Source organism: Papaver somniferum, chromosome 6, assembly GCF_003573695.1.
Source record: "Papaver somniferum cultivar HN1 chromosome 6, ASM357369v1, whole genome shotgun sequence".
NCBI classification, from domain to species: Eukaryota; Viridiplantae; Streptophyta; class Magnoliopsida; order Ranunculales; family Papaveraceae; genus Papaver; species Papaver somniferum.
Window position 1 is genome coordinate 38,135,113 of NC_039363.1, and position 17,045 is coordinate 38,152,157.

Here is a 17,045-nt window from a genome sequence, read left to right on the forward strand (position 1 = left end):
TGATCTGGCTGAGGAAGGAGATTCAAATGCAAAGGAGAACTCCCATGAACTGAATGAGGCTTTTGCTAATTTGGTAATTATCTTTCACAACTATCTTTCTCTGAATTTACAAATTTCTTTTTCTTTTTCAATTAACACTACTTTGTTCCTCATCACTATGAAGATATTAGCTTGGAATGTCCAAGGTTTATCCAAAAAGTTCATTAGAGACCAACTGTTCACTCTTGTTCAAAAGGAATCTCCTGATTTCTTGTTCCTTTCCGAAACTAAAATTGATAGTGATAGGATGATAATTTTAGCTAATTCTTTGAACTACTGCAATCATATCTATATAGATAGGATTGGGCTTGCTGGAGGGCTTATTCTTATGTGGAAAGACGGGGTTAGCTGTGAAATACAGGATGTCTCAAATAATATGTTTCATGTTATTACTAGATTAGATCCTAGTAATCCAGAAACTCTAATTACTTTTATGTATGTTTCCACGTACTTTGATAAAAAGAAGGAACAATGGGATTTTTTGTTGAAAATTAGTGAAAATATAATGCAACCTTGGCTAGTAATAGGTGATCTTAATTTTCACTTACATAATTTGGCTGATTCCTCAAATTTTTCTCCTGAGGATAAATATGTTCAAGATCAAATGAACATTTGTGGTCTTATGGATATGGGTTACATTGGTAAGAACTTTACCTGGTTTAGCAATAGGTTTGGTACTGGTATTAGAAAGTCTAGAATTGACTTGGCATTAGGAAATAGTTATTGGAATATAAACTTTCCTCAAGCCAAACTCTGTCATTTAGTACAAGCTGGTTTAGATCATTGTCCCATCCAACTTGTCACTCATGAGTTTCAAAATAATACTTGGAGACCTTTTAAACTTTTTGCTGTTTGGATGAAACATTTTGCTTTTAAAAATCAGTTATCTATTGCTTGGAATACTGATATTAATGGTTCCCCTGCTTTTAAACTCACATCTAAACAATAATATGCTAGGAAAAGATTATCCCATTGGAACAAGGTTGTATTTGGAGATATTGATAGAAATATTAATAAGCTTCAAAGTCAACTGTCTACTGTCCAAAATGAAAGTTACTCTGACTCTCAACATGATAGAGTAGTTAGTCTAACTAAGAATTTTGATAACTGGTTTAACATAAAAGCAGAATTCTATAAGCAAAAATCTGGAGATAAATTTATCATTGAAGTAGATAATAATACAAACTATTTTCACACTCTAGCTAATAGAAGAATGTTTAGGAAAAACATTGATAGCTTATGTGATTCTAATGGTGTTTGGTATAATGATAGGCAGGATATTGCTAATTTGCTTGTATCTCATTTTAGCTCTGTAAGTAACACTTCTAATCCTTGCATAGCTGAAGATACTTTTGATATTACACCAACTATTATTTCTGCTCAGGATAACCTTTTTCTCACTAGTACCCCTCCTGGTGAGGAAATCCATAATACTATTAAGCACATGTCTGCTTGGAGTTCACCAGGTTCAGATGGATTTCAAGCTGGTTTTTACCAGTCCAATTAGGATATTGTAGGTAATGATGTTATTAAAGCTGTCCAAAGTTTTTTTATGAATGGTTTCATGCCTGTTGATTTTAACAAAACTTATCTATCTTTAATCCCTAAGACTGATAATGCTACTTGTCCTGTTGATTTTAGACCCATAGGATTGTGTAATATTATATACAAAACTATTTCTAAAATCTTATCTAATAGGATTAAACCCCATTTGAAACATATCATCTCTCCCTATCAAGCTTCCTTTGTCCCTGACAGAGCTATTCATGATAATATTATAGTATCCCATGAAATGATCACACAATGAAGCATAAAGAGGGATATGGTGGTACTGTGGCCCTGAAACTTGATCTCTCTAAAGCTTTCGACAGAGTTGAATAGCCTTTTTTATTGGGTATCCTTAGGAAACTTGTTTTTAATGAGCAATTTTGTGGCTTTATTGAACAGTGTATTTCTACTACTCAAGTTGTTGTCCTTTTAAATGGTACATCTACTAAAAGTTTCTCTCCTTCTAGAGGTATTAGACAGGGTGATCCTATATCACCTTATCTGTTCATAATCTGTATGGAATACCTATCTAGACTTCTATTGAATGCTGAAACTAATCATTTAATTTCAGGTGTAAAGGCTGCTAGAAATGCCCCAGGTATTACTCACCTAATGTTTGCTGACGATATTATAATATTTACTAAGGCTGATAGACATAATATTGAGGGTATCATGAAGGTTCTAGATGACTTTAGTAAAGTTTCTGGTCAAATGCTAAACTTAGACAAGTCTAGTGTTTATTTCAATCACAATCTTAGTCCCAGTACTACATTTGAGCTAGCTAGAGAACTAAACATGTCTGAAATGAAAGACACTGACAAGTACCTAGGGGTCACCTTGCTTATAGGTAGAAAAAAAACTAAGGCTTTTAATCCAATTATCCATTACTTTGGTTCTAGGCTCAAAACTTGGAAAGATAAGACTATGAATCATTCTGCTAGTTCTACCATGGTCAAGCATGTTCTGAATGCTTTTCCAACTCACCAGATGGGCAGTTTTCGAATTCCTAAAACTATGATTGATCAGCTGGATTTTATTCAGAGGCAGTTTTGGTGGGGTTACAACAATAGTAGGGGTCTTTGTTTAATAGGATGTAATAAGCTCAGTATTCCTAAGGTTTTGGGAGGCCTTGGTTTCAGGAATCTTGAGCAGTTTAACACTGCTCTTCTGACTAAGGTTGCTTGGAAAGCTTGTAATGATAGTGACTCCCTTTGTATGCAAGTTTTTGAAGCTAAATATGGTTAAAATGGTAGTCTTCTTCATCTTGATAAGCTTAAAGAAGATTGCTCCTGGTTGTGGAGAAGTATTTATTCTGGGCTAGAGGTAGTTCAAAAGCATTCTATGTGGGTGGTTAAGTGTGGCACAAAAATAAATATTTGGCTAGATTGTTGGATTATGGGTTTCAATAGTCCACCTGTCCCTATTTTGGGTCTTTCTAGTCTTGTTTCTTATGAATTTTTCCGTGATCTCTTCTTACCAGGAACTAGAACTTGGAACAATGAATTATGTTAGAGCATTTCTCGGTCGAACTCGCATGCGTTGCTATCTCAAGCATGTTTGTCAATGTTAGTGATCAACACTATAAGTCTTGATTTCTAGTATATTATAGATAAGTCTCGGACTAGTATAGAAAGTGTAGTTGAGCTCAAGGACTTCATGGCGATTCATCATACAAGTAGAAGAACTACTCAAGGAACCGGTGGAACTTCTCGACAAAAAGGTATGTGAAGACTTGAAATTATCTATCACTCAAAAGTCTATTTACTCTATCTCCTACTCTTTGAGACAAGAAGTCGTATGCTATATATATAGACTTTGATTATACACATTTGGTATTTCGAGCCGAGTATACCTCGCCTATCTATATCTCGAAATATGAGTTGGTAAGCTTTTCGCTTTAACCAAGTTTATCTTTACCATGTGACGAAAGTCATGATATGTTTCAATCATCTTGAAAATTGCTTTGACGAGAAATGGTGTAACAACTAAATAACATCCTCTAAGAATGTTTCAATGATTGAAATGAGAGTTTATATTACATAACCAATGGTGGACATAAGCACTGTTGTGGAAACACATTTATGTATAAGTCCTATTCCTTGAACCAAAGTTTGCGAACTTTGTTGATCAAGAGAACCGGAAGAATGGCGTGAGCCAAGTCCGTGAACTCAGTCCGAAAAATGCCGAAGTTCTCAAACCCGAGAATTTCTGCTGGAGTTGGAAAACTACTTGCATGAAACTAAGTCCGTGAACCGGCGAAGTTCTCATACCCGAGAATTTCTGCTGGAGTATGTAAACTCTGCCCAGTAACTTAAGTCTGCGAACTTAGTCTGCGAACTTGAGAAGGTTATATATCTGAAGATGATTTCTGAACTTAAACTTAAAAAGACTATGGAATGAAGTTTGCAAACCGTGGGTATAAAAGTTCATGAACCGATTCAAGTGAATCAAATCATCTTTGCTTCAATTGTGTCTTATGTAGTACATGAGATTTCCTTGCAATTTAACGACTCTCTAACTAGTTCATTTGAAATCATTTGAACTAGTTATGGTAAAAAAGAACGTGGTTGATATGGAATGCTCATATGGATAACCTTTTGGTTAACTATTGTTGAACCAACAAGTGCATACGTTTGGGTACGGTTAACAAACCTAGAAGCGTGCATTGTCAAGTGTGTGTAACAAGCTAAGTTTTCGATCTAACGGTTGAGAAATATTAGCTTGAATCTAAATCGAGTTTTCATCTAACGGTGGATATTGATTGCTTTGTTACCAAGGTAACTTAATTGCAAACTCTAATTTGAAAGACTATATAAATAGAACTCTAGTATCTATGCAAAACTAATCCCCACACCTCACGTGTGACACTAGTTTGCATACTAGAGTCGGTTCTCCTTTAACCTTTGGTTTTCTTCTTCTAAAACTAGGTTAATGACTTAAAGACTTCATTGGGATAGTGAAGCCAGACCGATACTACTTTTATCGTAGTTGTGTGATATGATATTCCATCTTTTATCGTACGAGTACAATCAGATTGATTGGCTTGAGATTGATATGTCCGATAGGTAAGATATAAAAAGTAATCACAAACATCTTCGTCTCATTGTTTGTGATTCCGCAACATCTTGTTTCGCTACTATACGATTAAGATTGTTGTGAGGTGATTGATAACTCTAGGATGTTCTTCGGGAATATAAGACTGGATTATCAATTGGTTCCTCTTCACCTTGAATATTATCAAAAGACGGAACAAAACCTTTTTGGGTTTATCTGTGGGAGACAGATTGATCCTTTGATAGACTTGTCTGTGTGAGACAGATTTGTTTATTGTCAAGTCTTCGACTTTGGGTCGTAGAAACTCTTAGTTGTGGGTGAGATCAGCTGAGGGAATCAAGTGCGCAATATCCTGCTGGGATCAGAGGCGTAGGGAGTACAACTGTACCTTGGATCAGTGGGAGACTGATTTGGGTTCAACTACAGTCCAGTCCGAAGTTAGCTTGGAGTAGGCTAGTGTCTGTAGCGGCTTAATACACCGTGTGTTCAATCTGGACTACGTCTCGGTTTTTTTTGCATTTGCGGTTTCCTCGTGAACAAAATTTATAGTGTCTGTGTTATTTATATTTTCGCATTATATTGTTTTATCTCTATAATTCAAATAATACAGGTTGTGCGTTTAGATCATCAATTAGAATAATCCAACCTTTGGTTATTGATTTTCATTGATTGATCCTTGGATGTTGGTCTTTAGTACCATCCAAGTTATTCCTTGTATTTGATTAGAACTCGCAGTTCCTGCTTGAGTAAATCAAATCAAGAGAGTGATATAAACTCGTTGATATATTTTTAATTGATTGAGTCTTGTTGATTCTCTTAAAAGTATATTCGAGTTTGTCCATACAGATTGCTAAGAGAAATATTGGGTGGTGTTGTAAGACCCCCGCTTTTTCAATTGGTATCAGAGCAGACAATCACGTTAAAGACCTTATAAGTCTGTGTTTGTAGCGATCTGATTATGGACGAGTCTATCTCTAATAACGTACTAGTTCAGAAATTACCAGATGATTTTAAAAGCTTGGATTCACCTGAGAGAACTGTCACATCTAAGACAATATCTAAACATTCTCTTGATGTAAAAACTGTTTATTGGGAAACTCTCCTAGAAGAACAGTTGGATGAACTTTCTGATGAAGGTGATTCAGATATTGATAGAGATGTTGATGAGGAATTCTCGGAGTATGTTAAGTTTTTGGATTCATGGAAAATGAAGAAGATTACAACTTCTCATGTCACACCTCTTCTGACTATTCTCTGTCGAGAAAACAAGAAATTGAGAAGATGTTACACAGGTGTTTATTTTTCGAATCGGTCTAACGAATCGATCCTCAAGGATTCTGAGGAAAACTTACGTATGAAGTCACTTGAATGTGATAATCTTTATCAAAAGTACTTTTTGTTGGAAGAGAAACTTGCAGAATCTGAATCAAGGTTTAACTCTCAACAAATTAGTTTTGATGACAGAGAAAGTGCTTGTCTCACTCGAGAAAAACACCTTGAGGCTGATTTAGCTGCTGCTCTTGGTAAAATAAAGATGTTGGAAGATAACTTGATAAATTTCAATACTGGTTCAAGCAAATTAACCACTATTCTAGGAGCAAGTAAAAATCATCGTGATACACGAGGATTGGGCTATAAGGGAATAGATGCTCTAAGTATTAGCAAAGAGGTAAAATTTGTTAAGGCTAGTGATTATTCTCAACAAAAGGTTTCCACTGATGGAAAAAGTGAAATACCTTCACCAGAAGTTAAAGTTCGAAAGAGAAAAGTATATCAACCTCCCAAGTCAGCACACACAGATCGAGGTAAGAACATTCCTTACGTTTGCCACTATTGCGGAAATAAAGGTCACCTGGAAAGGAGATGTCTTTTCCGTATAAGGAATGAGAAACTTCATAATGTTCTTTTTTGGGCATCACAAGAAGTTTTGAAACCAAGATCATATGTTAAGACTAATCCTCTTAACGTTACAGGTTGTAACTGTCAAACCTTTAGGCAAAGTAATCAGTGTTGTGATAATCCTAGTTTTGCCTATAAACATCATACGAATCATTTTCACAATCGTAATGGTTATCAAAAGGATAACTTCGTAAATAAGAAGACAAGATCTGATGCTCCCAATTGGAGAAAGACTAACTTGCAAAAGAATAGTCAATCCAATTCTCTTCCGAGAATTCTAGAAGAGAGTAATGGGAAGAAGGTTCCGGTTGTTCCTAAACGCACTCAGAAGTGAGTACCAAAGAAATCCAATGATGCTTTGAGTGTGAAAATGAATGATCTTCCAGAAAATTCCATGACTATGGAGAAGGCAGTATCCATGATGTTGGAACTTAACAAGTTTTTTGGAAAAATGGAATTGGATGTGAAAGGTTCTAAAAGCGATCTCTTTTATGATAATCCAAAGGTCACTTGTGTTGAGCAAGACGTTGTTCACCCCAACACAACTTGATTGTGTTGTAAGTGCATCCTCACTAAGGAATGCCCTGTTATGTATACGGCGAGGAAAGCACGAGAATTGGGGCACACAGATTATGTTCGGTAAGGCTGTAGAATTCAACTGGATTCTTCTAAAAAGGTATGTCTATAAACCTGAGCAAGATTTGCGTTTTTATAATGATCCATGTACCTTGCTTATTGTTCATTTCAACCTAACTTAATCTGTGTTTAAGGATCTTAAACGTTTAGGTTTGAAAATAGTAGTTCGGGATGTTTGGACTTCATGGTACACCTACCAGATATGCATAACATCTTTTAAAAACAAAATCCAGGGGTTTAAGTTCGCGGACTTGAAAATTCGTTTGCAAACTCGTTATGCATATTTGCCTGTAGACGTCAATATTCGGTCGACTTGTTTTGGCCGTAAATTCTTCGTCCGAACTCGGAATGAACTCATTTTTTTTGAATTCTCTTCCTCTTTGAATTTTATTAAAAATGGAGATGAGAATTATTGATTTTGGATGAGTTAAGATTGGTATTTGTCCTGTCTCTTGTTTTTGAGTGTTTTGCTCCGTTTCGTTGCACTTGTTCCACTTCTCTTGGACTTGGGCACTTGGATTCATGGAGTAGTACTCTTCTAAGCTCATTTGTAGATTTTACAAGAATGTTGTTGGTGAATCACGAATAAGGAATTTCAAGAATGGGCAGTAGTACGCATTACTATGGGATTCTTGAATGTTCACAATCATTTTATGTGAACTATGGTGCATGGTCGTTAATGACTTTGTATGTTCTTATTTGAAAATATTTTTATACGCCTTTCGTAGCTATTCTTGGTATAAATCTGGGGGAAAAAGATTGATTCTACTCTCTAAGGAAAAATCATCTTATATGTGCATTACGAGTTTGTCTTGATGCCTAGGAAACTTCGTATGAGAATTTATTCTTGTTTTTGAGAAGGATTACTAGAGTTTGGAATATCAATTAATTTGACTACACATGGCTATGTCCAACGTTTTCATCTTCATGTTTTTAGATTTATTTTTTTAAATTCTAAATACTATTTGAAAGATGATTTTTGCAGTATTAATCTTTTTGATTTTTTATATTGCAATTTGTTATGGGATATTGGTGTTTACGTCCGTGAACTATTTTTATCCCATACTTTCTCAAAAGTAAAGTCGTCGTTCGTGATTAGAATAATCCAACCTTTGGTTATTGATTTTCACTGATTGATCCTTGGATGTTGGTCTTTAGTACCATCCAATTTATTCCTTGTATTTGATTAGAACTCGCAGTTCCTACTTGAGTAAATCAAATCAAGAGAGAGATATAAACTCGTTGATATATTTTTAATTGATTGGGTCTTTTTGATTCTCTTAAAAGTATATTCGAGTTTGTCCATATAGATTGCTAAGCGAAATATTGGGTGGTGTCGTTAGACCCCTACTTTTTCAAATTAATTAATAGTTTGTTTGCTCATGAAACTGCTAATGTTATTCTTAGAATGAATGTCCCAAGTACAGGTGAGGACTATCTCATTTGGAAGCCTGACAGGTTAGGTAAGTTCTCGGTTAAAAGTGCATATAATACTTTATGCTCTGAATTTGTGAACAATACTATAAGTACTGATGCTACCCCTAGAGATGTTTGGAAACCTCTCTGGAGTACTAAAGTACCTCATAGAGTGCAGCTTTTTGTATGGAAACGTCTTTAATATATTATTCCTACAAAAAATAGAATAGCAGGCTATAAAAATAAAATTGGTGTGAATTGTAGTTTTTGTAACAATGCTATTGAAACTACTGATCATCTGTTGGGTGAATGTGATTGTGCTAGAGCAATCTGGATGGAAGTTAATGTTAATATTTCAGGGATATTGCATGAGTATCATAATATACAAAATTAGGTGGTAAGATGGTTTAGTCAGCATGAAGAACATATACCTGTCACTGATATCTATTTAGAAAGTTATGTTTGCAGGTTGATGTGTACTATTTGGTACACTTGGAAGGACATGTGTAATATAGTCTTTCAGAATACTAAGCCAAATGCACAAGGAACTATTATAAGAATTCAGTACTTAGTTCAGTTGTGTAATGTCTCTAATGGTAATAATATCATGAATAGAACTAATGATATGCAGATAAAGCAGTGGATACCACCTGAATATGGTTATGTAAAATGCAATATAACTGCTTCTTATATGCCTGACACTAAGAGAGGAAGTCTTGGACTGATTGTGAGTGACTGTGCAGGTTTCACCCTAGGAGTCAAAGGTATAAATTTGGAGGAAAAAGTGGATGAGGAATATGGAGCAGAATACTTTGAATGCAAAGCGCTGGAAATGGCAGTGGAATGGACAGAATCTTTGAAGTATAATAAAGTAATTTTTAAAATTGACTGTGAAAATGTGTTTCTTTCTCTCCAAAGAAATGAATCACAAGTTCACTGGTTTAATCAGAATACAATTATTTATCTTAAGAACAAATTTACTAGCAATAAGCTTTGGTTTTGCAAGTTAGTCAATAGGCTAGGTAATAATGTTGCTCATAATCTAACAAAGAAAGCTAGAACAACTGCAACTAATTTTTGTTATTTATCAGATTATCCTCCTAACATTGTCAAATGGATGGAAGAATACTATGTAATTTTACATAACAGATAATCAATAAAGCTATTTAGTATAAAAAAAAGTACTTAGATAGCCTATATAATATTATTAAGTGTATCATTTAAAAAAAAATAATGCTTATGCTTTTTGAACTTGGAAAATATAAGAAACTTAAAGGGAAAATAATATAAGTAGAATTTATTAACATTAAACCCTTATATGGTTTATGAAGTTGTGTATGTTAGAAAGAGTATTAAATATATGAAACTTTATTAGTATATCATTTGTACAAAACGTCTAAAACGTCTAAAGAGCCTAAAACGTTTCACTCTCATATACAATTTGGTAATGAAATTAAATTCTAATTGAAGGATGATAATTAAAATAAGTTTTACATTTTTAATATTAATGCATACACTTATGGAGTAGTGGAATTGAAATCGTTAAAAATGCATGGAATCTAATAAGATTATTTTGGTCTATTTAATAGAGATAATGCTTGTGAAATAATGAATAATAATGATTATTATTTTAATACATTAATTAATTTACAAAGAATGGAAATTGAGAAGTCTTTTAACTAATTCACGTTGTGTACTAGAAGCTTCTTATTGGAGACTTAAATATACACATGGACTTATATATTTGATCAAAGTTATGTATAAGAATAATCACAGTTTGGCTAAGTTTGCCTGTGTAAATGGTGGTCCAGATTTGTCCTCAAATAGATAAATTTACGACCAAGGTCAATCTTACAGACTAATCTACGACTATGGTTTTTTCATTCGCATTTACTGCCTATTGAAACGCCAAAGTTAGCGATTAACTTTTCCAAATTTCTAAGTTCATTCGTACATTTCTTCGAAACCCAAACAAGATTTTACAAGTTTGAGCAAGTTGAGAGTAAACAAAATTAAATATTGGAATATGTAAGAATAACTATACTCCTCTCCATGTAATTAGGGTTTCTGTGGTTGATCATCAAATTAACCATCTCTGACGTCTCTCTCATTCAATCTACCATTTTTTTCTTATTGATGGTTTTAAGTAAGGTGAAAATCACTGTAAAAATCGTGTACGCCCAAAACCATTCTCTCTCACCCTCTCATTGCCATAATCTTCCACCCAAAATTTTCATTTAATCATCAAATATGGAACAAGCACGTTCTATTTTTCAGGATTATTTTGTTTAATCATGGGGTTGTCATCCATTATTTTGATGGGAATTTTTTTTACAGTTTTGAAACGCTTCTCATGTTCGTGCACCGATCTAAAGGATCAAACCTTAACAACAAAAAATCTATGAAGAATTGAATAATCAAACCACTATCAATGTCTTCTCGGTTTTACTTTTTTTCGTTCTTTTAAATGTTCGGATCAGAATCCTACTTTCCTCTTTCCAACTCTCAAAACCCCTAATCTAGGAATTAGATGTTGGAGAGATTTCAAAATACAGTCGCCTAAATAGTGTTACAAGTTCTGCAACTGACTTGGGAACAATATTCATCCCCTATAATTCTATTTTTTTTTTTAGAATTTTACATTTCCAATAAATCAAGGAGGAGGTAATTCTGATGCTACATTCACCATTTGGATCCCAATTTAATGAGGTAATTATTCCCCCTTTGTATTGTCTTACTTTTGACTTCAATTTTTTTGAATAGAATGTATGTTTGATGTTTTGAGTTTTGATGAAATAGCGATAGGAAAATCATTTTAGCTGAAACTCCTTTTGGTATGTTCTTTGATGGCACTCTAATGACCACCCCCCACCCTCCAAAAGGGAACCATGTACCATGAATCCTGCCGGACTTCAATCCTCGCACCGGTCAAATCAAGTCACCTATTTGTAACAATGTGTCAATTGATCCCCAAGTAAGCGAATCTTTCTTAAAAGTTGAATTCCAACACCCTTATCAGATCTTTCTAGGACCCAAAATTTTCGCGTAAGACTCCAAATGGGAGCCAAACGTTAGATTCATTCAGTGTTTACAAACTATGTTATATTTTATTTTGTATGTGCTAAACTTTGTTCGTGTGTTTCTGTTGTTGTTTACTTTGAACTTGTCGTCGCTGAGGAGGATGGAGTCCATTCTGAGCCCCATTTGGATGTATTTTCTGTTACCAATGCAATTTTGATGAGCACTGTGCCTGTCATAATGCAAATAGGCTTAAAGTCTCAATGAATGGGATAATTATGTTCACTAACTCCAGGAGTTGCATTTCAAGATCTTCTTATAAGTAGAACACGAAATGGAAAATCTAAGTACAATAGTTTGCTGCTAAGGGTTATTTTACTCTCATGAGTGTACTTCTATTGCTGCGTTTTTTTAGTAGTTTAAGTTTAGATGTTATGAACCAGTTTTTGGTTTTTTCTTGAAAAATAAAACTACTCACTTACTCATTGCCATTGATAAGTTTTCCAGTAAAATTTTCTTTTGAGCTTCAAAAATAGGGTTCATATTAGTAGCTAATGCAAGTGCGTTCATTGGCCTAACCAAGCTCAGGTTCAACACCCAATTCTCATATAGAATTGCGATTTACCATTCATCATATTCCGTTATCAGCCTAAAGGGTTATTATTTAATTGATCATCTCCCATCCTTATTGGTTTCTAAATTTTATTTGGTTCTCGATCATGTTTAACTCTTTGACGTTAATATCTCATCTGTCTTTTATTAACTATTAAATCTTTGCTTTGTTTGCGAATTGTGAATATCTCATCCATTGATCTACATGTTCTTATTTGGGTTGATATAGGTACTGGTTTTATTTTATAAGTTGTATGCATAAATTTCATGATTGTGTTTCCTAAACTATCCGCAAGTTTGTGTATTTCAAGAAGTATATTGAATGGTGTACAACGGTGTATATGTCTAAAATATAGCAAATTCAACATCCATACCAAGAAAAGAGGCATATATTAATGAGACAGGACAATGGTGTACAACTATGTACACATCTAGAACATCTAGAAAATCCAACATTTATGGCTACAAAACAGGCCATCTATTCACAAGAAAAGACAAAGTGTACCAATTTGTATACATATACAATTTGAAACGTCTACCTAAGCACTAATAACACACGCTAACCATATAGAATAAACATAACATGGAAACTCATATGAATTTGAACCATCAACTTCCACAAACCTTGTGATAGGATTTTGGGCTTATGAGTCCCTAATTTAATACATAAAATGAAAAATGATTGATGTCAATGGTGCATCAAGGTATAATACAGTTTTGTACCAATAACAATCGACAAGTAGGCAACTATGTACACATCAACAATCGACACATCAACAATCAAATAAGTGTACAACTATGTACACTGATGTAGTTTTAAAATGTGGTAAGTAGAAGGTTCGATACTCGGACTTTTGAAAAGGTGGGTTTTAAGATTATAAGACAAATTATTCGAAAACTAATTAATTTCTGTTAACCAAGGAGAAATTTGCCTAGGGATTTGGATTCCACTACTTCAGATGCTTGTAAAACTAACAATTTATTATCTCAAACATTTACTCATAAAATACTCCAAATCATACTGAACTCAATCTCATGTTTTGGAAGATAAAACGTTTAAAATTAAATATGCGACTTTCATCGTTATACAAAAATATAACCTCTTTCGCTTACAAAAGATCGGTAGAAACTATCCAAAACAATTAAAATGAAGCATTTGTAGAAGAGAAATTATTAGTTATGAATAGCACAAATAATTGAGTAATTATTGTCTAAGAAATAAACTATTAATAGTACATATCAAAAATATCTTCCTCCAAAACCCTAGAAAATATTTTAGCTACTCATGTGAAGAAAATTGGAAGAGCATTCATTAATCATTGTATTCAAAAAGAATTAAAATAGCTTACAACGATTTTCAGTTGCTAAAGACATCCAGTTACCAAAGCAGTACAGTTTCCAAAAGTCTATTGCAAGTGGAACTGTAAACGATAAATATTGATTGTTGTTGAATATAAGACTGCTTTCCGCGACAATTTCTGAGGGTAGTTGTTCTTCGTTCTTCTTCTTCAATGGCAGCAGCAGCAAAATTGCTGCAGATCTTGATTTCTTTGTTTGTAGCTCTCTTCTCTATCCTAAACTCCCCGTCCCCCTTCTAAGATGCCCGAATACCCTTTATATACACAACTACATCAAAATATTCCATGATAACTCCTCCAAATTCTCATAGTAAACTTGGAATATATTCTTTCCAAATCTCGGGAACTATTTTACTGTTTTTCTCTTTCACGCGTCTTGCTGCAGTTGACTCACTCAAATCACGTTCCTAGCACCTTGTAAATCGCAACCAACCCACATCTAGTCACACGCAAACACCAGCAATGTACAAAACACCGCGTATCTTTCTTTCCTCCCCTGTTTTGCCAAAACTTCATGGATAACTCGATTTCTTCGATTCGAAGTCCATTAGCAAGCCCGTTTGATCGAAACAGGCTCAATCCAACCCGAAACCATTAGAGAGTCCAACAAAAACTCATCCAAACCACTAACAGAACTTTCCCGGAGAAAATAAACCCGAGAATCATAATTGCTTCAAATTCGTAATTCCATCCAAATCTAACCGAAACAGAACCCATCATCATCTCTGTTAAGCTTGTTGGAGCAAATCCAACTGATTTGAACGATTTAGTCTCCCTCTAGAACCTCCAAAATCCAAAACCTAACTCTGCAGCCATTAAAACCAGTTTTCCTGCCAAATTTTCAAATTCAAATTGTTGAAGATGGCCTCCCCTTATCCAGTTCCGGTGTCCGTTTAGCAATTTGGGGTATAGATAGCAGTTCCTGGGGTGCAAATAGCAATTTTGGGGTACAAAGAGTATTTTTGGGTTGTCAATAGTGAAACCTCCTGGGATGGCTTTATCAACTCTTCTGGGACATTTCTGGGGGTGCCTTTAGCACTTTTATGAGGTTCAAAAACCACTTTTCCTGCCGATTTCTCCATAAGAACTTATTTCCTTGAAAAAACTTAAAACAAGTTTATTAGCAATAAAATGAGTCCTACCTAATGTAATTATGGGTGAAAAAGCGTCGCACTTACGTGCTTATCATACACATTAGCAAACAAACATTTTTATAAATGATCTTAAGAAAGAGAGGTTAAATTATTCAACTCGGACTAGTAAAAGCTTTCATTAGGACCGTACACAATACATGTCAAATGCGTTAACTAATCCCTATGATGCTTATAAGTCCAACAATTTAATACGTATAAAACCAGTGCAACTAATATGATGTGCACATTAGTAATCAGTATGAGCACAACTATATATACTTTACTAATTTGGAAAAAAACCAACATCGTAAAAATGAAGGAAATCAAATTCAAAAGAACACTATAAAAAGAAATTAGATGCAAAAATTTAAGACAAGGATGAACATATGCATACATTAAAAATCAACATTTGTACAAATATATGCATATTAAGAGGCAATATGTGTACAACTATTTGTACATTTAGAATCAACGTATACACAAGTATGTGCTATAAAAGTATAAAAGCTAAATTATGGAAGTTCGATCAAAGTGCCGTTTGACAAGCTTCAACTATAAAATATAACGACTAGGCTATGGCCGTTACATTATTAAGATAAAAGGTTAACTATCGATAAACATATAAATTTCTTGTTAGATGGGTTGAAATTTTTTTACTACCTAAATAAGATTTGGGGTTGATGATATCCAACATAGCAGGAATTTTACATATGTTGTGTATAGACAAGTATAAATGCAATTACTAGTTTGTTTGATTCAGGTCCATAATTAATGCAGAAACAAAGTGCACTACTAACAATAAGTATGATAAAATAGTGCACTAAGAAGTACACATCTCACAACTGGTGTACAAATTAGTACACCTCGTACAACCGGTACACTAAAAACAATGCACATAAAAATTCTACCAGTCTTTAACCTTTGAAAGAGAATATCTTCACCACAAGAAAGATAATAAATGGGTAGAAGGTTCATATTGTTCCTAAACGCACTCCGAAGTGGGTATCAAAAAAAGCCAATGATGCTTTGAGAGTGAAAAAGAACGATCTCCCAGAAAATTCCATGACTATGGAGAAGGCAACATCCATGATGTTGGAACTTAAAAGGTTCTTTGGAAAAATGGATTTGGATGTGAAAGGTTCTAAAAGTGATCTCTTTCATAATAATCCAAAAGTGAAACAAAATAAGCCAAAAACTATAGATGGTGAAAAATCCATAATTACGGAAAAGTATGTTTCAGTCACTTGTGGTGAGCAAGACATTGTTCACCTCAACACAACTTGATTGTGTTGTAAGTGCATCCTCACCAAGGAAAGCCCTGTTAAGTATACGGTGAGGGAAGCACGAGAATTGGAGCGCACATATTGTGTTAGATATGATATTGAATATTCGACAGTATATTTCTAAAAGGTATGTCTATAAACTTGAGAAAGATTTGTGTTTTTATCATTTGCTTAGAGTACTTATAATAATCCATGTACCATGCTTATCGTTCATTTCTACCTAACTTGATTTGTGTTTAAGGTTCTTAAATGTTTAGGTTTGAAAATAGTAGTTCAGGATGTTTGGACTTCATGGTACACATTACAGGTATGCATACCATCATTTAAAATCAAAATCCAGGATTTTAGTTCGCAAACCCGTTTGCATAGTGCTCCAGGTCACGGAAATTCGTTTGCAAACCGGTATGCATAATGGCCTGTAGAAGTCGATATTTGGTAAATTTGTTTTGGCCATAACTTCTTCGTCCGAACTAGGAATGACCTCATTCTTTTTGCATCCTCTTCCTCTTTGAATTATCTTCAAAAAGGGGATCAGAATTATTGAATTTGGATGAGCTAAGATTGGTCTTTGTGCCGTCTCTTGTTTTTGAGTGTTTTGCTCTGTTTCATCGCACTTGTTCCACTTCTCTTGGACTTGGGAACTTGGATTATTGGAGTACTAATATTCTAAGATCATTTGTATCTTTTAAAAGAATGTTTTTGGTGAATCACAAAGAAGGAAGTTCAAGAATGGGTAGTAGTACGCATTGTTATGTGATTGTTGAATGTTCACAATCATCTTATGTGAACTATGGTGCATGGTCATTAATGACTTTATATGTTCTTTTTATTTAAGAAAATATTTTTATTCGCCTTTGGTAGCTATTATTGGTGTAAATCCGTGTGAAAAATATTGATTCTACTGATGAGCACGCAAGTGTGATGCATTTTCACCCATAAATACATTAGATGTGACTCATTTTATCACTAATAAACTTGTTTGTAGGTATTTTTTGGAAATAAACATTTTTGGAAAAGTCTGCTCGAAAAGTTGTTAAAGGCACCATCGG

At 34.2% G+C, this 17,045-nt stretch overlaps 1 protein-coding gene across 1 annotated transcript; it reads left to right on the forward strand.

Moving 5' to 3' along the window:
- The first annotated feature begins 8,584 nt into the window (after positions 1 to 8,584).
- Positions 8,585 to 9,745, forward strand: LOC113290737. The gene is made up of 3 exons (XM_026540321.1): positions 8,585 to 8,634; positions 8,857 to 8,964; positions 9,061 to 9,745. Exons 1-3 carry the CDS (start codon positions 8,585 to 8,587, stop codon positions 9,743 to 9,745), a joined length of 843 nt encoding a protein of 280 aa, XP_026396106.1.
- Positions 9,746 to 17,045: the final 7,300 nt, after the last annotated feature.

Coding starts and splice junctions, on each gene's coding strand:
- LOC113290737 (XM_026540321.1), top strand. CDS start 8,585: ATGAATGTCCCAAGTACAGGTGAGGACTATCTCATTTGGAAGCCTGAC. Junction 8,635..8,856: donor CTCATTTGGAAGCCTGACAG/GTTAGGTAAGTT, acceptor TGTGAATTGTAG/TTTTTGTAACAATGCTATTG. Junction 8,965..9,060: donor ATTTCAGGGATATTGCATGA/GTATCATAATAT, acceptor TTATGTTTGCAG/GTTGATGTGTACTATTTGGT.